Source organism: Athene cunicularia, assembly GCF_003259725.1.
Source record: "Athene cunicularia isolate RWA chromosome 6 unlocalized genomic scaffold, athCun1 chr6_part1, whole genome shotgun sequence".
Classification (NCBI taxonomy): domain Eukaryota; kingdom Metazoa; phylum Chordata; class Aves; order Strigiformes; family Strigidae; genus Athene; species Athene cunicularia.
In genome coordinates, this window is record NW_020799105.1 from 8,407,715 (window position 1) to 8,432,645 (window position 24,931).

Sequence of the window (24,931 nt, forward strand, 5' to 3'; positions counted from 1 at the left end):
TTATAAGGGCCTGGGAAGAAATTAAAAAAAAATAAGGAAATGGCATAAAGATAAACCAGATGGTTTATTACAAATTCCTTTAGTCGTATTATGAAAAATCCATAAAGTTAGCAAAAGTTTGGGGTTTTTTAATTAAATTTATTTAAAATAATTTACATTGATTTTTTTCCCCCCATTTTACTCACAAAAGAAATTATGTATTTTCACAGAAATAAGTAAGTCAGGACCATGTTCCAGCTCTCAGGCAGCAATGCAGTGCTGTAGTTTAAAAGAATCTTTGATTTCAAACAGAAACAGCTCCTGGTGCTCCCCATGGGCTGCAAGCACTGCTGAGAGTTCTCTCACCTTCTGAGCGGTATGTGTCTATGCAGCGGTACAGCCTTTCTACACACCCCTGGCCCCAGACATACCAACAGGTCTGTAGAAACGCCAACAGTAGAATATCCTTAACCACACTTTCTGTCCCTGTCCCTGCTAATCAGCACTACCCTTTCCTTTCCTGTCTTTCCCTCGTGCTGTGTAGATGCATTAGAGATAAAATAAAGCCCTTAACTGGCTTTGCATTTTCACTCACAACTTATGTGGCTTGGAGACTGTGGATGTATTCTGCTCCCCATGCCTATGAGTGTTTCAAATGTGTTTTATAAACCAAAAATGTAAACAAATAGCTCAATGAGAATCCTGACTAAACCACAAAGAGCAACAATACACACACTTTAAAGCTCTGTCACACAAATATGATATACAAGGAGGGTCAAAGCTAAGAGATGGGAAATCTGATCTTAATGCATCTCTGTTCAGTCCAACTTGCTGCACTCTGAACTGCTTGTGCAAAGGCACTGCTTTCCTCCAGGTCTGGCTATATATATAAGATCATAACAGCATGAGATTCCAACATCAGTCAGTATAAATAAATTGGAGGCACTAAAAAAGGAAGTTTAGCTGTTTGGGTTTGTTGGGTCTTTTTGTTGTTTTGGGTTGGTTGGGTTTTTTCTGCAATTTAAGACTGGCTCTTTTAGAATTTTAGAACAATTTTAGAATTGTTACCACAATTATGTTTCACTTGTGTTCTGGAAACTCCAACCCCAAGTTACGTTAGTTTTAGTTGATTAGATAAACCACAACTGCTTTCCCGTCTTCTTATCATATTTTTTAAATTTCTGTTGAAAAAAAAAGCGTGTTTTCTAATTCAGCATTTAGCATGTAGTGGGAAAACTGATGGTGTCTCCAGAGCATTTTGAAAAAAACAGCTTTTATCATGCTTCATTCTTCCAAAAGGGATTACTAGAAAGTCACAGGGTGAGATGATGTGATTTAGCCATGGATTTCTGCTTAGTCCATTGTTCTCCAGAGACATCTGCTTAACAGAAGCTGCAGTATAATCTACCACTGAAAAGCCGCTTAAAAAGAGTTGCCAGTACCTTAGCCCTGCCAGAAATTCCATTACAGCATTGTAGTTGCCCATATTCCAGCAGCATTTTGCCACATGTACTAAATATGAGAAGACTTCTCGTTTCTCCTCCATAGAACCTGCAGTCAGGATCAGCCAGGTAACCCACGAGCTCACCTTGTAAAATAAAATGGACAGTACAGTCAGCCAAAGCAATGTCACTTGAAGCATTCATGCACACTTGATGGATAACATGGGGGTTTTTTGGTTTCCTTCTGTCAGGAGGGTGTCAAAATTCTACTTATACACTTACGGCCAAACCACATATAAATTGCAAACACACCTTACATGCAGACATACTCCCATTACAACAGTTAAATCATTAACAATTCTAGAAATATTCATATTAAACAAAAAAAATACTGTATCTCATTATAAGATATTCTGAATATGCATTCAGGCCAGGAAAGAAAACAGACAGCTTAAGGAAAGCACTGTCTTCTGAAGCTGCCAGAGAGATCTGCAGTGTACATTCTCATTAATGTAGCTTGCAAAGCTCAGCCTCACACCAAATAACCCTTGTTCTTACAACATGAACAGTGAAAGTTGATATATTGAAATTTTGATTTTCACTTAATTTCACAAAACTGGTAGTTGTATTTAATGTATGGATTTGCTAATTCTTACATGCACTGAGCATCTAAAATAATTCATATTGGCTTATTTGCAAGATCACAAATCAAGTAAAAAATAAACCACCACACTTTCCCCCATATTACCAACTTCTGTTCAGTGATTAATTAATGCCAGAATCAGAAATTAATTTAGTACAGGATTCTGTTTGTATTTAAACAAATAAAAGGCAAACCTTAATTTTATCAGTGTGCAGATATTCTTTCCAGTTTGTGTTCCCACAACATCCATAAAAAGTAGCTGTATTTCACATGGAAACCTAATTTAAACCAACTGTTCCATTTTACAATATGATTCCCTGAGGGCTTGAATTTTGTCATTGTGTAAACACTTAGGAAGCAATAAACATGATGTGTTTACTGACACAAGTTCCATTCTTTGGTCCTGAAGGATTCAAGTGTTTACAGACAATACCAGTGTGAGGAGAGGCTTATAAAAATTAGAAAATGTTAGTTCACTCCTCAGAAGGCATAGACTTTTACTTAAAAAACCAAGCATGCAAAATAAAATGTAAATGGATTAGTACTAACAGGAAAGAAAACACTAAAAATACATAGGGCTTCCATGTATGCAAGTCTATACAGACAGTGTCCTAAGCCTCTCGCTCCTGAGAGCAGTCAAAGAATATGAAAAATATGTTACTGTTTAGTCTTTCTGATGCCCAAATCAATAAAGAACAATGAGAAATGTGCAGATAAGAAGACAAGCCATAGCTCTTATATATGCAATGTGTATGTGTGTACAAAACTCCCACATTTTTAAGACCGAATTCCTGAAGAAATGAGGTTATAAAATCATTCTGTCCTTCATGCAGTGAGGACATACTGAGGAGTGCATGGCCCAGGGATGGGGATGCTCTAATGGGATTGTGAGGATCAGGGGACAACAGACCTATTAAGACTAGTGATTACTGAAAGAAAACAGGTTAATGTCTGTTTCAGTAAATATTGTACATTTTTATAACATGTAACAACAGAAAATATTAGGAGCAGATAACAGGTACAGACAGTTTTCAACTAAAGTAGAACAAGTACCAGGGTCCAACGTCATACATGTAAGCCTTCCCAAACACAGCCTTAATGCACTGTCACTGCAGAGGCCACAATACAAAAATAAATAAATAAAAACTATTAATATTGGCTGCCCTATACAAGATATATCTAATTGCTGCACCAGTTCTGATTGAGAATTTGAATTTCGCTGAAATTTTATTTGAAGTGCTCAATTGGTTATTTCTAAAATGTAAAAACTGAATCAATAAAGAAGTGTATACCTGAAGACCATGAAGGTATGGAAATATGCAAAAAAACCCCAGAGCATTGCATGACACAGGCCAAACAAGGGCAAAGCCAAAATAAAAGACTCAGAAATTGTGAAACAAAACAGTTAAATCTGTGATTCAAGGTTGGCATAAATTTGTTTGTGTATGCTGGAATGAAATTACATATTGCTTTTGGATATTATTCCCATTTTCCAGAAATGGCTCTGTTAGGGAATGCAAATGCTAAACATGCAATCTCACCAAAAAATTAATATTTTTTTGGCATGAAATACCAAGTGTGGCAATGACAGTTTGATTAATATGTGTTTAAACATTTTAAAGAATAATATAATTTTAAACAGATCTGGTTTAATCTAAAGTAGTCAAGATGTAATAGTCAGAAGAAAACTATCAAAATTGAAAAGTCTAAAAAGGTAATTGAATTCAGACTCCCCACTAAGAAGCAACCTTGAAACTAGGACAGTCACTTGTTAAAATTTTATTTAATAGAGAGTTTAGGACTGCTATAAACAGTTATGATGAACTCTTACAAACACTCTGTAAAAGCAAACAAAAAATGATAAAGGTCAACATGAATAAGCCTTTGCAGCCTTGAGATGGCGTATGTATATGTAAGAGCAAAATAAGGGTGCAGGCAGTAAGTCTCCCATGAAGTTTATGTTCACTCCTCTTGCACTACAAGAACAGACTTAGAGGAAGAGTAGAAAACACTTTTAAAATCTTCCACTAAACAAGAAGGAAAAAAAAAGTGTCTGAATCTCTAAATTTTAAAACAGAATGGGCAAAAGCAGATAAATCGGATTGAGCAGAATCAGGGGACAGAACTGAGCATCTAAAGATACAACCCACTCCTGAAAAATAATGAACATGCCTGTTTTAGAAACAGCAGTATTTTCCTGATCTCTAATAAAAATGAAAAGTGTGAGGAGCAGGCTGGGATACTTCAGTCAGATGTAGGTAAGGGAAAATTTAATTCAAATCATTTTATGTTTTGATGGATTTAAGAATGAAACAGAATTGATCCTCTAGATATGCTACACGCTGTTTTGACTTACCCTTTTTTATGTCATATCTAGCAGTAACCAGGAGCATAAATTGACCTTTCTGGTGGTTCGGAATAGCACCAGGTCTCCATAAAGTTTTTCTATGAATTATTTAACTAATGGTTGGACTAGATGATCTTCTATGTCTTTTCCAACTTCGATGATTCTGGTATTCAGAGACTGTTGGTTGATTAATCTGAACATACCATAGAGTCCCCAGAGAGGGGGATTATGGACTTCTCAAAAAGCATAATAGCCTGATCCCCTAAAACTGATTTCTTGGAAGGTTTCATCAGTCTGAGACTAGTACAGAGATGATTACAATGCAACAGTACCGTCAGAAAGGAGGGAGCAGAGGAAAGGAGCTGTGAACAAAGGTTGTCTCCTTTCATTCAGTGAGGTTTCTGCTGAGTGCTGTGCTTAACACCTGCAACAAGCTTTTCTGCTCCTAGTTTTTTTAGTGCAGACAGCTGGAAAGGGAAGAGAATTCAGACAGATAACAGAGCTGAGTGGGCATTTCTCCAAAACTAAATGTGGTCCTGGAGCCCAGCTGGGAAACAAACACAGAATTAATAAGCAGAACTATCAGTTATCCACTTAAAATGCCATGGGGGATTCTTCTCATAGAAGTTTTGAAGGTGGGAGATCTGGTTGAATTAATAGGTTTTAAAGGAGCAGAAAATTGAATCTGAACCTGAGCTGATTGAGGTCACTTCCCAGCTCTGAACTCCCTGAAGATTTTATTCTGCCCAGGGATACTGAACTGATGGATCCAAGAACTTCATCATGAAGAACAATCTTCTAAAGTTCTTCAATAAATGCACACTGGGATAGTTTGGGTATGCATTATTTTGTCATGATTACTCATAATGGCCACAGCTAAAATGAATGACATACAAACACTGAAATGTAAGTACGTTGAAAGGACTGCAATCTTCAGGAAGAATCATGTATGATAGCTTAGAGGAAACTTAAGTATATTAATTAAATAAGTATATTACTTAAGTACATTAATTAAACTCAGTAAACATACTCTTTAATTTTGTGATTTACTGATAAATATGTGAGCAGTCCAGGGTATATCCTACAGGTATAACTCCACAAGAGTCACCAACATTCTCAAATTACTGTATATCTGCCACTGGATCCCCAAAATATCCGATATGCATATACTATATTTTTGCTGCCTGGGATGCATAAGCTTCCTCTGCACATGTGGTATTCAAGAAATAACAAACTTTTCAAGATCTTCATTCAAATGAAAGTTCAGAAGTGGGATTTCTCAGATGCCATCTGAGCTGGATGTACCTCACATAAAAGAAAGGCATAAAACTCTGTATATGTACTTATGTCTTGGTGGCTACAGCATTGACCTGGAAGTTGAATTCAAAACTCTGTTTTTTCCACTTTGGCAAGCAAGTAGAACAACAGTATTTTGGAGTGGCAGAGTTTCTCTGTCACTAAAATCAAGCGTGATCTCTACCTCCAAAAGGGGTTTTCTAGTAGGAGGAAGAGAGTAAAGGGAAGCTTCATCCTGGCAGGCTCTGACTTCCGGACACTTCAACCAGTGGGATACAGATGGCACCCCCTCTTCCAGCAGGTCATTCATGGTTGGCTTACAAAGCTACCTCTGCACCTAACCCAAGGATGAAGTAACATCAGGTAGCCAGCTGCCTAATTATCAGGCTGCCACTACAGCAGGATGAGGGCTTCGCAGCTCAGGCAATGCCTGGACTAACTAGCTCCGGGACCACAGACAGCAACACCCCTGCCAAAAGAGTGCACAGTAGCAGCCTTGCCAAGAAGATCAAAATACATTGCGAGTATTCCTCAAAGAGCAGTAACGCTCTTTGGACCAAGTTTTTGTGTTAGATACCACTTTAACATCAGGTCACAATCTACGTATCAACATACTAATCATTATTTCCTTAGTTTACATTTTTTTCACACTTGACTTACATAGTTCTGTTTATGTAACTCATTTTAAACTCCCTTCAGAACAGAAATCATCACAGCAAACCTATAATTAGATTTCCGCTGCACTGCTGATGAGTCTGAAAAGTATGAGAAAATGTATCCTGGCTTCATTACTATAATCCACATGATTGCAAGACACAAGAAAAGTCATAAATTAAAACATGATCCACTTAAACAAGTACATAGTAATATCTGTCTCTTCATTCAGATGAATAAAAATGATTGTCCTCCAGGATTTACTGCATACTAATATTAAGTAGTAAACAAGCAAAATTAAATCAAATAGATACTTAGTTAAGATTTAAATATTCTCTGGTGCCCTAATACGGCGAAGAACTGGCAACATTCTGCCAAATTAATTTCAGATATATTGTAAAGTAGCCTCATTTGGAAATTTTCAGAGGTATAAGAGCCTCCTTCAAATCTGAGTCTGAGCACACAGGGTCTGCCTCATGGCCAGGCAATGCAAACTGTAGCTGAGTAATGATCTCAAACACAGGAGTACAAAAAGATCTGTATAGTTCTAGATTTTTTGAAATTATGTTTTCATAGCACCTCTTACTATTTTAACTGCACTAAAATCTTTTCAATAAAGTTTTTTTAAAGGTTTTTAGACTTATCTTACTTTGATCAAAGTTTTCAAATAAATTAGATATTGCTAATGCATTTGGGAAAGGCATATTAGAACTCACTGTCAATCTTCACACATACTGTGCATATTTCTAAGTCAGTGTCTGAGTCTCATTCAATGTTTCAACTTACTTAGAATTTTTCACAACTGTAGCAACAATAGACCTTTATTAAGGATAGAGAAACCTTCCTTTTTCAGGACATCACATTCCCAGAAGGCTCCAGACATTTCTGTTTCGATTTTCAGATTTCCCTTTTCATTTGTTTGGGTTTTTTTTTTAAAGGCCATTAGACAGAAAAGTTTCTATAATTCCACTGATAGAATTAATTAAACTCAAAATTATAATAATTCACTCCTTTATATAGCTGCTAGAGAATGTATTCTGTGGAATTTTTTTAGTGGGAATTAATTTATTGTTTATCTTTTATCAAAATGTAAATGCAGAGGTAGTATTGAGGGAGGAAACTATGAAGAATCTCCACCTGCAATGCCCAGTGTTTTGTCATTTGCACTGCTTTACACTCATTTCCCCAGCTCTTAAGTTTATAAGACTTTTAAGCAATTCCCAAGCTACATAATTCAGTGGGCAATGCTACATAGAAGAAATGATGTCTTCTATTTTTATATTACATTTTTTAGAAACTTCATAATACTTGAGAGATGAGGCTTTCAGAGGTGAAATTAGCAAACACAGCTGTCTACCTGAAGTTTAACACTTAACATTGCTAGCAAGTAAAATAAAACCTTTTGGCTCACCATAAAGTAACATTACAGTGCATACTTTCTGCAGCACCTAACAAAAATTAGCCATGGATATCCTTCTATAATAAATTGTAGCGGATTTAACTACTGACTACACTGGAGCAATAAAGCTAAGTATGTGTAAAGTATATGTAGAAGTAGTCCCTGAATACAAAACAAGTTGATTTTCCAGATATCCAGATATAACCAAGCCATTTTGGTTTTAATGACTTTGTTTGACACACTCAAGAAATTTAAGTAAAATCTGAAGAACATGAATAATCCATGTAAAACAATAACCATCATCAGATACCACATACCATTTATGGGAAGAGAGAAAAACATACATTATCTTGTTTAAAAGCAGAATTCTCAGTATATCAGTGTACTATGATTTCTCCCTCTTTTAAAAAAAAAAAAAATTCATCTTTCACAACATTATAAAATCTTTCCACAAAGTAAAAGTGTTGTTGGGGGATATTATTCTTTCAAAACTCTAAGGAGCAGATTCATTTTTATGAGGCTTTTTAAAACACCAGCAGTATGCAGCATTAGCACTAATAGCTGGTACCATGAGTTCCTTTGCATTGCTAACTATCCACAAACCCACCAATGCATATGGACTAATATAAGGATCATAGTACATAACACAGAACTGGTTTATTTTACACTGGTTTCACTAAAGGGTCATTATTAAAATTTTGGGGCTTTTGGTATAATGTGCAACATAATTTTCAGATGCATTTTAAAAATGTATTTTAAATTGCACATCTTATGAACAGATGGTTCACTTTACATGCCTGAGTGAAATTATATAACCTTACAAAGAACATTTACCATTTTAAATCTGATTAAACACTATTCCAAACAAGGACTGGAAACAGTTTGATATTTGTACAAACATAATCTTTTTTAAAGTATTATGCAAACCCATTTAGGCATTGCAAAAAAATGCTGAACTAAGAGACAGAGTGCAATATTTATTTACATTCCATTATTTCAGTAAAATGATATGTCTCTGTTTTGCTATTGAGGATTTAAATTTGTGTTTTGAATGAACAATGAAGAAAACTTACACATTTAAAGCATTAAAAATAAAACTATCATCAACTAGTGTCCTAAATAGCCATATTTTTAATTAACTTTTCTGACTATAAGAATGACTTAGTGAATGATCAAACCACTCCAGTAGCAGTGCTATACTGTAGCAATTCAAACATTTTTATGCTCTTAGCTTATTCTCTGGCAAATCAATTTTTCCAAGAAATCATCTTATGTATTGAACATTTTATTTTGCATTTTCAGTTCCATAGAAGGACTACATTCAAACAGCTGTTTGAAGAATCAGTCTGGTGCAACTTTCAATCTAAGACATCACAATTGCTTTGTATGCTTATCTCAGCATGGAAAATTAAATGCTTAATTTTGTTTTAAGTTTTTATTGCTTTTCATTTACTTGAAGCTGTGGCCAGAAAGATTAAATTATAGGTGACTCTCTTCATGTTTATATAAAGTGACACGTGAAATTATTTTTAATGTTTTCATAAACATAAATGTTTACATAAACATAAATGTTTTCATAAACATAAATGTTTACAACATGTACATTGAACTTGTGTGTCTGTGGTTGCTTTGCTGATGAGAGGCAGAAGAGTGGCTTGGAGTAAAATCCATAAACATGAAAGAGTCTGGGAGGGTAAAGATACAGAAGAAGAAACTGCCCTGGAAGACTGTGAGATACCATAAAGGTATGATACAGAGTAAAAAACACATAGCACTCAAGGTGAAGAAGCAGGGCAAACTCATAATACCAAACAGGAATCGGAGAAAAGAACTAAATGAAGAAGAGAAAGGCACAGCAAGCAACAAGGAGAGATGGAAAAAATACGTTGTTATAGTTCTCAGGGTCCTAAAACACACTTAAGCACCATTTTCCTAATCTCTTCTCAGATGCCAGGGCTCTGCTAACTGCAGAATCTACTTAATAGTTTCCTCCCACAGTTTTTATACATCCATGAAAATTAAACTTCTGGTAGTCAGTGCTCTATCAAAGCTAGATGTTACTATATTTCACTGTCCTCCTCCCACACTAGCCACTAATTCAGAAACAGCTTTAAATTACATTTAGTAACATGAAAAAATATCTGTCTTTAGTTTGATCCACTGCTTTTCTCTGACAAGACTCTATGATCAATTTGATATTATTAGAAGCAAATGAAATATCAGCTGGGTCTCACTGATGAGTACATGTTGTGCCCAAGTCTCCATTATCATATACCTACATTTTTAATCAAATTTTCAAAGACTATGCACTTTATTTATAGTTGGTGATACTGAATGTGTGTAGCCCAGAACTTTCATGATAAATAAAAACTGAACAGCAAAACACCTTTTAATTATCTGTGTACATGTGTCACAGGCTACAAAAAAAAAAAAAAAAAAAAGGCAAAGAAGGTAAAACATTTAAGAATATTTGAAATATCTACAGGTGGATTTGCTTCTTCCACTCCTAGAAATATGAATTAATTACTGAATTAAACTTACATGCTATAAACTGGCACGTCACAGACCCACAGTTTTTTCTCAAATACACCTGGCTTAGCAATACATTTATTTTTATTTATATAGGGATACTATGCATCCTTAAAATATACAAAACAATTATTCTCTACCTGAAAAATATTTTAAGATATGCTAATTTCTATCTTGCAACATTTTTAAGTTTGGAACTATACACTTTCCAAAAATACAAGAAAAGTCCATCACTTTAAAGAAGGGTTTCCTTACTGTCTTCTGGCAATAAAGCCAGAATTGGAACAAACTTAGAATATTCTACCAAAATTATTTAATAAAAATCTTATTTAGCCATCTGCTGTTGAAAATTTGAACCAGATCTATTTAGAGAATCTGAAACAAGGTTTTCTTCAAAACATTTATAAAGTAACAGAACTACTGATACTAACAGGTAAGGAAATAAACAACATGAACAAGAATGTACAACACATGTAGGAACAAGATGTACAACACAAACAGAATTTCAGGTCAAATAGGTTAAAGGGACAGAAATGTCATTCCCTCTCTCTGAGATCATTTGAAACCTCAGCCTGTTGCAAGAAGAAAGTGAGAGAAAAATCAACAGGATCCATTCATTCTAGTGCCCAATTTCCCTACAATAGACTAATTAAAATCCAAAATTACTTTCAATGTTTTCAGTTTCTCTTTTTAATGTCTTCTTGAAATATTACAGAGAATTTGGTTAAGTTTTCTATAAAGTACAGAGACAAGAGGTCAAAACACTGAAACTTTATGACAGCTGAGATTACAAATTGCCATCCCAGAAAATTAGGATGACCACTGGATCAATGAAAGTTTAGGAACATATCTGAGGCCTAAATGCCAAACAGTTAACTTTTTCCTTTTAGTAATTTAACATGTCCTTGGACTTTGATTATTTATCAAATCTGATCTAAACTTAAGGATTAAAGAACAACTGAAAAAAAGATGCATTTTAATAATAGTATTGTAAAAGAACATTTCCAATAAATAAAGTTCAAATTTCAGCCACATTTAGATGTCTAAGATAGTGCATGCACTGCCTAGAAGAGCTGAAGATGCAGGTGAACACAATATATAATTTTCTCTCCCTTTTTCAAATCCAGCAAAACTCCTTTGGTTTTCAGTGTTTTATGCCACACTATGACATTACTCCAACTAAGTGATTTATTGGATCTGTTCTTCACATGGGAACTAGCACCTTGCTAATTGCAGAACACCAGAATGCATTGTTTCTTAAGCAAACCTATTTATTTCCTTAAGCAAACCTATTTAAACCTTAAGCAAACCTATTTCAAATCCCTTAGGAGCATGGTATAATTTCTCACACTTCTGTTCTCCTCCTCATTAAATATTTGATAAATTATTAGATAGCAATCTATATTTTCTCTGCAGCATAGTATATAATCACAGTGATTTGGTAATACCTTCCATCTGCATCTCTCATCCTTCTGTGGTTATCCAACATTTTAAACTTTTACTTTTTCAGGTCTACTGCATCTACTCCCCATGTTGAAAAGTTCTCTAATTCTTTGATTAGTTTTTAATTTAACTTGAGTTTTATGAACTATTTCTTAAACAGTAGTGACCAGGCTTCTTTAGCAGCATTACAGAAGTTATTTAAACTTCAGTGGCAATCTCCACCATAACTATCACAGTACCTCTAGGGAAGCGGAACCTGAAAAAACATGTCTATGTATGTAAACATTACAGACCTTTAGTGACTGGTCTGTATGTCATATGAACTTCTGTGTGTCTGAAAACTCCATCAGAGACAGTAAATACTGAAGACAAACTGCAACAATAGCAGATTTTAAGATTCTTATATTCCTGTGAATATTTTATTTCCCTGTGAATGTCTGTGAAGACTTGAGAGCTGGAATAACCCAAAACTTTTCAAATACAAATGAAATATAATCTGAGAAAGTATTCCATCCCATTTTGTGGGATTCAAGTAGACCATTCATGACTGACCTTTCTCACAACATATTTTTTTAAACATTGGGTGGTCAAGCTCCTTGCCATGTCAGCCACCTTGATTAACATAATAGGCAATAAATTGATATTTGGAAACCCATGACAAAAAGACATGGGGAAATACATAATGCCTGAATCCTCTCTAGTTACTGTCAGGTCTAAGCAATAACCATGGTCTATTAAACAAGGCAGTTTCTGTTTCCCAGTCTCAGCAGCACAGGATTTGCCAGTTGCATGTTTGTGGAGTGCTTGACAGTACGTTTAATCCATGCTATCCATCTTTCATGTCTCTACATTACTTACACTACTACTACTTTCTTCCCTACCATTCTTGACAGTGAAAAGAAAAACTGTATACATTAAGAGGATCTAGACTGCTATAATTTTCATCTTTTGTGAATACTAATAAAGGTAATCTATCTCTCCAATATATGTTTACTTTTTGAAGATCTTCATATATCAGAAACAAAAGCTACTCAGTTATTAGTTTCATCTAGTATCTGTGGCAAATAAAGGTATCTCCAGCTGCAATAGAGTTCCTTGCTGTACCCCTGAATTTAAGGTCAAAGCATTCACTTAAGCCATGCAAAACAGGGCAAGGTGAGCACTTATCACAGTTCCCAAGGTGAAGGAATGGTACCTCTTCCATAATATAGAGGGCTCAGTCCACTGACACCCCAAGCAGACACTGACACTGTGACAAGTATGTTCAGGTTGTTGCAGGTTAAAAACAAATTGTGTGGCTCTTCAGGCAAGGTGTAAGCAGGCTGTGGAAACCTTGCCACAAAGACAAGCTCAAAGCACAGAGGAGTTCACCTACACATTTCAGTTGGTTACTTTGCCTGTAAAGCAGGAATAGAGCTCTTATTAAAAAAAAAAAATCAGGCAAGGCCCACAAATTAAATTTATACCACCTATCACTATTTATTTTTTGCACTGTCACTTGGTTGCACTAAGATACCACTTAATGTCTGGCTGGCCAAAACCCTATTCAACCCTTGTCAAAGGAACAGGCTCACACACTACACTTCAACACAAAGTCCCTCTGGCCTCAGGCACAACCACAACTTTTCTCCTTGGCGTTAAGTTACTTGTGATGCAGATTTCTAGCTATATGCTTCTTAACCTGATTTCTGATCTTTTTTTTTAATCCTTTTTACACTTTTCATCTCCTCTCATCAGGCTCACAATGCTGCAATCTCAGAACAAGAGTATCTGAGAAAAATGTCTTTCCACTGTCATACTAAGACACTCAATAATTTTCAGAAATCTTGCAAGATTCTCAAGATGTTAAAACAAGCTACAGATATAATGAAACACTGAAGTTGGCAAAAGCTCCAGCTACTGTCATCCTGTCCTTCTACCGAAAAAAAATTTTAGGAAGTGTTCTTGATGCATCATCAGCATTATTATGATCACTGAATCACTTCCAGTAACTTAAGTCAAAACACATTACCCAGGTCATACAGCAAAAGCAAATGCACATTACAGGCTTCATCCAGTGTTAGACAGTATGCCCACTATTACACTTTTCCACACATGAGAATTGAGTAGGAAAAATAACAGCAGTTACTTATTGCACATTCAGCCATATGAACTGTCTTCAAGTAGCAACTTTACCTACTGCAGAGGGCAACTGATTTCTCATTCAGTTCTGCAATTCTTCAGCAATTACTGACTGTCATTTTAAACAAGTGTTATAAAGTGTTTCTCATTAATATGTAGTAAGTGTCAGAAAAATTACTAAAAAGCATACTGCTTTATGAAATCCTTCATATACTATAATTTCTCATTTAAGAGAACAATGGCATAAAAATATTATTTCCCATCATGTATCAGAAGTCTGTCATCCTAAAAGTCATTCTGGCTCCCACATTATAAATACCCTTCAGTATTTCTATAGGCAGTGCCAAAAAAATCAGCAAGTGCTCACTGACTTTTGCCAACAAAAACATGACTCTTTGCACAAGAATTTTCTTGCCATTTATAAACAAAGACATTTTGAAAGTTCATGCTTGTGACTGGCTATGGCAACTGATATACTCCACCATATGATAAAGCAGATAGCAAAATAGTGATTTATTATAAGCAGTGAATATTGTGCAATAACTCCATTTAAACATGTAACATCCATGTTTTAAAAAAATTATTTCAGATTATACTTAAAATAATCCATTGCATTAAATATTATATAATTTATGCACCAGATACTCAGAAATTAATTCAAATTATATGAAGAATTACCCTCTAACATTACCAAACAAGTAATGTTAGAGTACATAAACTGCAAAATCAAACCTCTAACACTAAAAGATAATGTTGACTACTATACCAAAAGGCAACTTTAATGTTAATATTCTCATTGATATGGAATAGTCTCAGTCATTTCTGACAAGACTTCTTTACCACCTACCTGCTCTTCAATCCCATGACTGCAGTGTCAAAACACAAGACAGTCAATCTAAATTGTACTGCTAACAGCAAAATGTCCCAACAAACTGCTCTAGCATTGTGCCTCACCGGGTCATACTAGAGCTTGACCACTTCGCCTTTTTCACTATAGTGATCACCATAAGAGAAACACCACAGGACGGACCCTAGCTGGGTCTGCAGCTAGATTCCTCTCCAGTTATGCACCAGCCACAGTGTTTTCCTAAATACAGTAACTAGAACAAGTTTAAACAATTGTTAGGTTCTATCTAAGGACTCAGTATAGTAGCTGCAACTTTTATGTTCCCATAATGGAATTAGGTGAGCAAAGCCAACAATTTACACTATTTATTTCCTAAATCTCAATCACATGGAAGCAACAGGAACACCTCAAAACATACTAAATGTTCAGTCAATGATCCTTATTTGCCCAGGAAACAGAAAGTTCACTGGGGGTTCATACATATTCTGCTCTATCTACTTAATTTTGTGCTGTCTTTTGATAACTGCACAATTTTAATCTCTTATTATAGCATAAGAATGCAGTGGATGACTTATGCTCTTCTAATTTGTTAAGACTATCTTCATTTTATTTCACTTTCATGAATCCAGAAACTGAACATTGCATACAGTTCACACAAAAAAGTATGAATGAACTTGTTACATTTTTCTGCAGCTAAAACCTGAGGTTTTATTTAGGGGGGGGTGGGGAGTGTTTTGAGTTGGGGGTTTGGTGTGGATTTTTTTTAGAGTTTTTTCAATCCTTGATCAATTCTCTATTAAGCTCATCAGAAGATCACTTTACAGAGAATAAAGTAAAATCTCAGTAAAGAACTCATGATTTGGCTTATGGAAATGTGTCATGCCAAATGATACTTCTTTGTATAAAACCATTCAAGACACACAGCGATTAAATAAATAAATAAATAGTGCAGATTAGTGTAGCTGTATTATTCAGAATACAGAAACTTCTAGTTTATAATACTTCTGTGCTGACTCCGAAGATCATGCTTAGTCTACAAAAATCCAAAACAAATAAATAAAACTCCAGCTCCTGAACAAAATAATAAACTGACTGAAAGTATACCCCATACTGTCAATATAAACACAAAGAAATAAAAGTCTGACATTTTTTCCTTCCTGTTTACTTTACAATGTGCAAGAAAAACTTAGGCTGCAGTTTTCCAAACTCACTGAGCAAATCAGTCACATAACTCCTATTAAATTCAGTGGAAGTTATTTAGCTAAACCCCCTTGGTCATCTTAACTTATGTTTTAAAAATTTGTCGTTACAGCTAAATTCAGCTCTGAGAGATATGGGGAATAACTAACTCGCAAATCAGGTAATAACCCTTATGAAAAGTAATTTAAAAGTTTTGTCTTACCTCATTAAACCTTGTCACAAGATCTTCTACAGCATTATGTTCATCATTGGGGGAAGAAAGAATAGTAGCAGATATGGAAGCTTTAATAGATGGTAGCTTGCTTTGACATTCAGCATTACCCAAATCCCTGGTTAAAAAGCAGAGGTAGTCAATGGGTAAGACTTTCCGGTAGAGCTCCTGCTCCTGCTCGGTCAGAATGCTGGCAACCTCCTCGGGGAACTGGATGAGGTGCTGCAGTTCGATCAGCTCTTTACTGATACCAGCCGCGTTGGAGGGAAGGACGCTGGAGCCAGCCATAGATGTACAGGCTTGACGTTCTAAAACAAAACAAATAAAAAATTTACTAGGTTTCGCCTTTAACTCTTGGACCGGTCTGTGCAAAAGAAAGACAACTTGTTCTTTTTGTTCTGTTAAACTGTTCATTCCTATGTGCAGCAGTACGTTATATCTTAACTACTTTATATTTAAACAACCTAATGCATCCTTTTGGTTGGGGTCTTCCTGCATATCTCTATGGATAGCTGGTAGCTGGGGCTTCTAAGATTGTTACTCTACCTGCCAAAACATGCTTGCTTCCTGACTTATCCAAATGCCTGCTTCAGTCACCTGCAGTCTTGTCAAAACTTCAAATAAAAAGATGATCTGGGCAGGATGTGGCTCTGCCTTGTCTCCATACTAAGAGTCTGTCACACAAAAGGGTATGAGGCCTTGATTGGGACATCAGGACTCTATTGCCACGAGAAATAATGTATAATGATCACATAAAACCCACATGGGTCAGCATTTTTCTTCATATTCCTCTTGCTGTAAAGATACAATTTATCTGAGCTCACTGCATTGTGAAACTAAATGTCCGAAGTAACAAAGCATTTTTCATTCCTCTGGGAAAATGCATATATTTGCTAGTATACATTCTTTATCCATTATTACAAAACATTCATGGTAGTTTTATAATACCCTAGCAGTGATGTCCCTTGAAAAATAAAACTTTTCCTAAGAAGGAAGAAGCCAAGCTTTGTTAAGACCATGTGGGAAGCCTGAAACATCAACACAGTGATTCCAAAACCGTGAGCATGAGTCTTCTTAGATAAGTTTAGAATGGGTTCTCTGAACAATAATTTTTCAAGAATTACTTAAATGTATAAACAGAGTAGTATATTCTGTGCTCTTATTCTTTCCCAGGAAAAGGAGTTTAATTTTTTGCATTGCTTCACAAAATACCTTTAGAGATTTTTTGCACATGTAATGGAGGTAAAACTCCAGATCTGTCTTTTAGCTTGAATTTTTTTTATATCAGTAAACTCTCATTTAATAGAGGGAGCAAATATCCTTTTTGTTCTCTAAAAGAAATCCCGAGTTCATAATGACAGATTACAATACATTCTCTTATAATAAACCTAAAACCATTATGTTTTCTCTGTTACATCCATTTTATGCAAACTCTATTGTCAGTGGGAAGCTAAAAAGACAGAAAATTACCTTAATATATCCTACTTAAAGTCAAAAGATAAATTATAGCAGCCCTAAATAAAGCCTTTGGGCTAATAGAACCTGTTGAGAAATTTTCAAATACATAAAAGGCTTCTGAAGCGTCAAAGAGTAATTATTTCTGTATCTAGACTAGCAAGAAAAAGTAATGTTTGCAACAAACAATATCCTGGTTACATAGCAAGGAATACGTACAACTTCAAGGATAGCATAGTGTTGTACAGTATCTGCAGATATCAAGAAATCTCTGACACTGAAACTCCTGCAAGAAAGATCAGGGGGGAAAAAAAAACAGTTAAAAACACCACATTGACACGTCAATCCTGTTCTGGGCAGCAGGTGAAGCATGGTGAGTTTCTGGGTTTCCTTTCAGTCTTGCTTGCTTTGATTCTATATGAGACCCCAATTCTGTTTTCTACTTCAGTCTGCGTGGAACAATTCGGAGAGGTTTCATAGAAAAAGCTCTTAAAGCTCATTTGCACTGTTCTTCACTTTGCAACAGACCATAAGCTTATGCCAAAATAAAAACAATGCAAAATATAATGTTCATTTTATATTACAGGGATTGTATATTTGCATAGTGCTTTGCATATATGGACCAAACTGTCACTGTTGCAACCAGCATTATCTCAGAAAGAGGAGGATAGGAAAAGCATGATCGCAACCATCCGCTACCACCCAACTGCTCTGTAGAAGTCACAGTGCCTCACTGACCCCCATGCATGACAACTCTTCTCACTAAAGGACTTTCCATGGAAATACACGGCACCCTGCCAGCCAGGAGAAGGCAGAGAAAGTAAAGCCTGTACCAGCCTCTCCTGTGCCTCACTGCTGAAACTGAGGTTGTAAAAGTTGTGTCTATGTTATCAATTTATTTTAGATTACAGATGCACTTCTGAAGTGAATCTCCCAAACATCCTCGCTGTGCTTTAGTTTACAGTCTTTGAGCACACAAAGTGGATCCTTTTCAGATGAAACTGCACCAGAAGGCAACTAACATATCCCAACTGCTAACAAGTAGTAGCTGTCAGTGGCATCCAAGCTCTGGAGAGAACACTAAGGTCAGGACAGGACAGTTGGAACAGACAGCTCAGAACCTGGCTCAGCTGCAGGGGATCACATAACGCAGGAGACAGGACAGCAAGTAGCATGGACAATGTAATGCCACAGAAATACTGTTGCTTTACAAATTCAACATATTTCATAACTACAGTTATAAACACCGTATACCTATCTATACAGTAGGAAAGGAAGGCATAACTGTATAAGGAGTGCCCACTCAAGTAGTGACTGATGGAAGAGAGAAAACATGCAAATGAAATTTAGCTGTTCTTTGATGCACTGCTTGCTGACTAGATTTAGGTGTTCATTCTCAATAATTCACTTTCTCCATTATGATACCAATGACAAAACCCACCCACATTCACACTTTCAGGAGATCTACATTCAACATTGTCTCAGAACTTGAGTTTTGCTCAAAGACCTCAACATCTGGCAAAGGCTGACACTGAGTTTGCAAGAGACTAAGACACTGTTCATGATACTATTGCATGCTGCCTTGCCTAAGTATAATCTCCCTTCAAGCTCCATTTATTACAACTTCTCACATCTAAAAACAAGATCCAATACACTGAAGTGACCAGAAGTAAGAAGGTGGCTCCACAGTGTATCATCTGGACTGACAGAAACTACTAGGAGCGTACCATTTGAATTTTATTTCACTAGACTGACTTCCCGTTGATCAAATCCAGCAGAGAGTTAATACAGGAATTTTGAAAGCCTTTAATGACACTATCTTTAATGAAATCATAATGTTCAGTAACAAAGGCTTCACAAGCTAGCTTAATTCTACCAGGAAAATGAAGCTGTCAAAAAGAAAAATCTTTTTGTGGAAGCTAAGCCAAGATGATCAAGTCACAGGCTGAACAAGATCAGCCACTGGTTGCTGGATTTAGAAGAAAATAGAAAATAAAACTCTTCCTGATTCAAAAACTCAATTACAAAGTAGCATTTCTCAATTTACCATTAAACTGGAAGAACTAAATAAGTGCTGTGTCTTTAATATAAGAGCCCATCGAACACGTTGCTGCAGCAAGAGTGCAGCTGATGAGAGGCGCACAAGCCAAACAGAATTAGGAAGGTTCACAGCTCATGGCTAAAGTATGGATATAAATACTGCAAAAGTGGAAATATAAATTTTTTTCTGTTGACTATTTCTACACCTATAACTGTTTCTTTCATCCATAATTCACTTCTTTGCAAGTCTTAGTTGTTGACATACTTCATATCTCCAGATTCTGATTTTTTATCTTTCCTCATTCCAGTCTTGTGTGTTTTATCATCGAAAATCCAGGATACTCATTCTCAACTTCACCACCCTCCATGATTTACGCTGTGCACAAAAGTCTACTCCTTTTTCATTCTCTCTTTTTATTTGCCAGTACTAAACTACTTTTTTTCCTGGAGTATTTTTTTGTCTCCTTTTTGTGTCTGAGACTTTTATCATTTTTCACACCAGGAACTGATCTGCACTTCTCTGTTTCTGCTATAAAACTCCCTAACCAGTCTAATCCACAATTCCTCTGGCTTTGTGTTGTCAGTTTATGTTCTTCAGGAAATAGATCATATCTCTTGGTGCTTCAAAGAAAAACCGAGTCTTTAGATTAACTTGCAGAATGGAACTGCTTTCAGGCCAAAATCACAGCAGACTGTTATGAGTTAAGGCAGGATACAGTCCTCACTAAAACTAGCTGCTGCTGCAGTAAATGCTATTATTCTTTGTGCTCTACCACATCAAGTTAATACTAAAACTAGTAGAAGAAAATGAGGACCCTAATTATTCATCTGCAAGTTGTCTAAAGCTAGAATTGATAGCTTTACTTATCCTGATAAACAGCTGAAGTAGATAATCTTTTAAATAGCAAATACTGCTTTTATTAATCAAAACAAGATAACCCCTGCCTAGCTTTAAAAAGAGACTCATGGGTTAACTTAATCATTGCTGATACACAGATGAACAAAAAGGAGTCATCTTCTCTAACAAAAGAATAATCTATTTAAGAATGGGAGAAAAATACAGAATGTCTGCTTCAGAATATTACTCAGCCTAGGCTCATCATAAACTCTAAAAAACAGTGTCTCAAGAGCTACTTTTTATTTTTTTAAAAACTTTCTACAAGGTTTAGTAAGGATCTCCATTAACAGATTAACTTCAACTTAACTCAGGCTTTATTACTTAAAATTTCCATATATCTTGTATATGTATAGGCTTTATAAAATCTATACTGAGAAAATAAATTTCAAGTATGTATGTAAAAACTGTGTGTGTATTTTTTCTGGTGTTTTTCTCTATTGCACCATATTATGTTTGTTTGTTATATCAGCATGAGATTGATGCAGCATTTTTTTAATATGAAAAACAGAGTTCACTTTAAAGAAAAATATAAAGAAACTTTTATAAATAAAACCATGAAAAATACTGCTAGTGTTATCTGTAATCATTCATACCATTTTTCCACATTTGTACGCTCTACTAAACACAGTAGACATATGACATGTGATACGTCCTAACAATAACAGCAAAATTATCTGTACAATTATCATATTTCTTGTAAAGCTAAAATTAAAATGTGCTTATTTATTAAATTTAATTTCATCATGCACACAGATAATTTATTAATATACAATATAACTGTTTGGCTGTTGCCATCAATTTTCTCTAAGCAGAAATTCAGGACTGGCTTTGAGAAAAGTAAGTGGAATTCATACAAAGACAGAAGGAAAATAAATATAGCCTCAACTCTAACCACACCAATGTCAAAAGTGCTAATCCTCTGCAAAATTACAGTTGCCAACCATGCAATTTGTACTTTGATAAAATCACTTTGCTTTCCATGTGAATTGTGACCAAGTAAGGACAGTGGTACAGAAGCACCTTCATCCTAACTCAAACACAGCTCTTACATTTGATAGTTGTAGGAATGTGCTATGCATATGGGAGTACACTCAGGGAAAAGCCACCGTATTTTTTTAAATGAGCACAACCTCAAAAGAATAGACCTTCCAAAAAGATCAAAATTTACATTCAACAGAGTTTGATGAATTGACAAATGAGATTAACCAGATCCGTGTCTTGGTTTTATTTCTAGGTTGCTTTTCTTTCTACACTATTCTCTCTATAAGTATTCTGTCTATACATTCAAAAAAGAGCAGTTTGAAAGCAGTAAAGTGAAAATTACAATCACTAAAAAAGTGCTCACTCTCTAGAAAACTACTGGGGGGAGACCCTGTGATTATGACAAACTGTGTATTCCAAAGCAGAAAACAGATTTCAAAAGCTGTAAGAAAAAAAAGTAATTATTCAACCTACTATAACATCTTGAAACTCAGTTGCTTTTTTGATAACAAACTTTGCTTCTGTGAAATTATACTACTGTGACTGAAATTACACAAACATCTTAAGAGGATTTTTTTTCCTCAGCTGGTATTAAAAGGTAATGCAATAAATGGATGTGATAGAAGCCCTTTTAACAAGCCAGGCTACAGACATCATCCAAACCGTTCATATGCTTTAAGAGAACATATGGATTATGTTTACAGTGAGAAAATAAAAGCAGACCATGGAAAAAAAAAAATTTTAAAGAGCCACAAGTGAACAACTGCCAATATATACAATACAGAAGTGTTCTGTTCAAAAATGAAGAAAAATGCAATAAAAACCTCCCCCAAACAGAAGACACCTACGTATGTAATATATGACAGTTTAATTGAACACCAGCTTCAGATAAAGATCAGCATAACCGGGAGAGCATTATTTTGCTGTCCCTTGGATGTGACATATCTCAGTACCATAATAACCAAACCAACAAGATTTTGTTAATTTCCTGTTCCTCTTCTGTATAATTAAAAACATCTCTATTTTAATGAACATGAATTCACTTATCAGTTTTGACTGCAAACAACTCACTCCAGTATCAAAGGGCCTGATATTAAACTAAGTGGGAAGCTTGCCAGCGAACAGTATCAAGTTCGAGTTCAATTTCACTGTAGAAACCACTGCAATTAACAGAACCCATTTATACTTCAAATTTACTTATGAGTCAAGTCATCAAAAAATCAGAAGATGCACATGCTCTATCCCTAAGTCTAGCAATATGAGCTACCTCTTAAAACTGCATATCAGCATACACTGTAAATTATTAGCAGGGGAGCTCTGGAGCTGCAGGGTACTTGCACTAAATAGAACTGGAGTTCAATATAACCTGAGCATCAGTAAGCAGAAGATAATACTCTGAGCAAAGGAAGATTCCCAGATGATTACTTGAAGAAAAGATTAATTTATCTGGGATCTGTATGGAAAATAATCTTTTATTAGACCAATTAATATTACAGACACACTCTGGGGGCACAAGATCTTTTTCAGGTTTGGAATAGAAACAGCAAACTTCACAGCTATTTTGAGGATACCTGCTTTGAGTTTAGTTTGATCATGGTAATAGCAAGACATTGGAGAAGGTGATCTCTGGTGGAGCAGCAGCAAGTCATCACAATGGGCCAGGTGAAAAGAACAATAGTTTCTACAGTACAAAGGAAAAAAGAAAAAGGTAGAGATCACCTGAAGAACAGAATTTTGCTGGAAATAGATCATTATAAAACTATAACACACAGATATTTCTAACGAGACTGAGATTTTATTACTGAAGAGAGTTATGAAACCTCAAGAGATAATTTTTCAAAAAGGCAGCAATCATGTTGAGGTATAACCGAATTAAATTAAAATTGTATACTACAAAACCCTGACTCATTAACTGACCGACATAGTGGAATCTGGCAAACACAAAGATGTGTAGGGCTTGTAACAACAACCACTTACTCCTAAAATCACTTCTTGCTTTAGGAAATGGCAAAGGGTTCAGTTTGGAAAACCAAATTCTGAACGATGTGCTCTTTTTTATCTTTTGCAATTATACCATCAGTCAAATGAAATCCCAGAAAAAAAACTGAAAGTACTGCATAGTGAGAGATACAACCTGCTTATATAATTTCTGACTTGCAACAAATTTGACTAAACAAATGACATATTTATCAGGACAGTTAAGATGTATATGCATAGGAAATAATTTCTGTTTCATTTTTAACCACAAAAGTTGTGGACAAACATTCCCATAGTGTAAAACCTACGCACAGAAAAACATTCATTCAGATTTTAAAGTTAAAGAAGATCAACGTGAAGTATTTATTAATATATTAACTTTAAATTAACAAATACATAATAATCCTTACTTGAAAATGCATTTAAACTCTGTGTTTGGATTCAGAAGATCCTGGTTGTAAACTATGTATATGAGCACTGACATATTATATGGCAGGAATTTAAACTATCACCATAACTTCACCACACCTGAGACTGCCATGCCTGCCTCCCATCATCCCCAGCGTACAGCTACACACTGCCCTGTGTAATTACATCTACACTGCTGCTCAGATTTCTGGCAGTGTATCCCAGGGCTTTTACCACTCCGTTAGCTTGAGTCATTCACGGAAATATTTTGCAGCGTACAAAAGAAGAACTTGGCTGCTTGTATCTGAATTACCATATACTGTCAACACATTTAACCAACCATTTCCTGCTCTGTATGCAGTTTGGCTGGTACTGGCTACAGCTGATAGAAACTCTCACAGACCTGTCCCTAATAAATGGATCCCTTAGTTTTGCTTCTGGCTGTATATTCACTGGAAAAAAAAAGATGCAGATAGTAACATTGTAACAGTAATTTTGACTGCAAAAACAGCAGTAGAACTCAGAACAAAATTTATCCCATTTGATGCCAATTTCCTGATTTCTTTCCATTTCAGGGCAACTAGCAAAGAGCTGGGACTGCATCCTCATGCAGACACAGGATGATTAGCAATGCTTCCAGAATACCTGTGTAAGAATCAGTGTGATACTGTGGGTTAACCCCAGCCCATAAACATCCTTCTGCACCTGAAATAATAGGCTTTGAAGGCAATCCCCCAAGAAAAGACCCTGAGACTACTGCAGTAGTAAATGGGTACCTCAGCTACAAAGGGCACTTAGTATTATGCAAGGTTTGGCTGAACATAGGCATGTTCATAGATATTAAGGAGAGATATAGTGTGTATTGCCTAAAGTCTGAAGAGATCCACCATCTACATGTTTAGTCAGAAAGCAACCTTATTGCTTCCAGTCTACATGTTTGGCAACAGGCCACCTGGGCCCTGCTATTTTAGGGGACCTTCACCTATCGCTGTAGTTCATGAAACTATATCCTGATTTCAGACACCTGCCAGAAGAAGGTTTAATTATAAATTTGGTAGATA

At 35.6% G+C, this 24,931-nt stretch overlaps 1 protein-coding gene across 1 annotated transcript in view; it reads right to left on the reverse strand.

Moving 5' to 3' along the window:
- Positions 1–24,931, reverse strand: part of PLCE1 (phospholipase C epsilon 1) — a 155,656-nt gene that overhangs the window by 43,484 nt on the left and 87,241 nt on the right. The window contains exons 5-6 of the mRNA XM_026851074.1: positions 16,103–16,419; positions 1,422–1,567 (exon numbers count right to left, since the gene is read on the reverse strand). Coding sequence (XP_026706875.1) covers positions 1,422–1,567; positions 16,103–16,419 — 463 coding nt within the window. The remainder of the gene's footprint in view (positions 1–1,421; positions 1,568–16,102; positions 16,420–24,931) is intronic.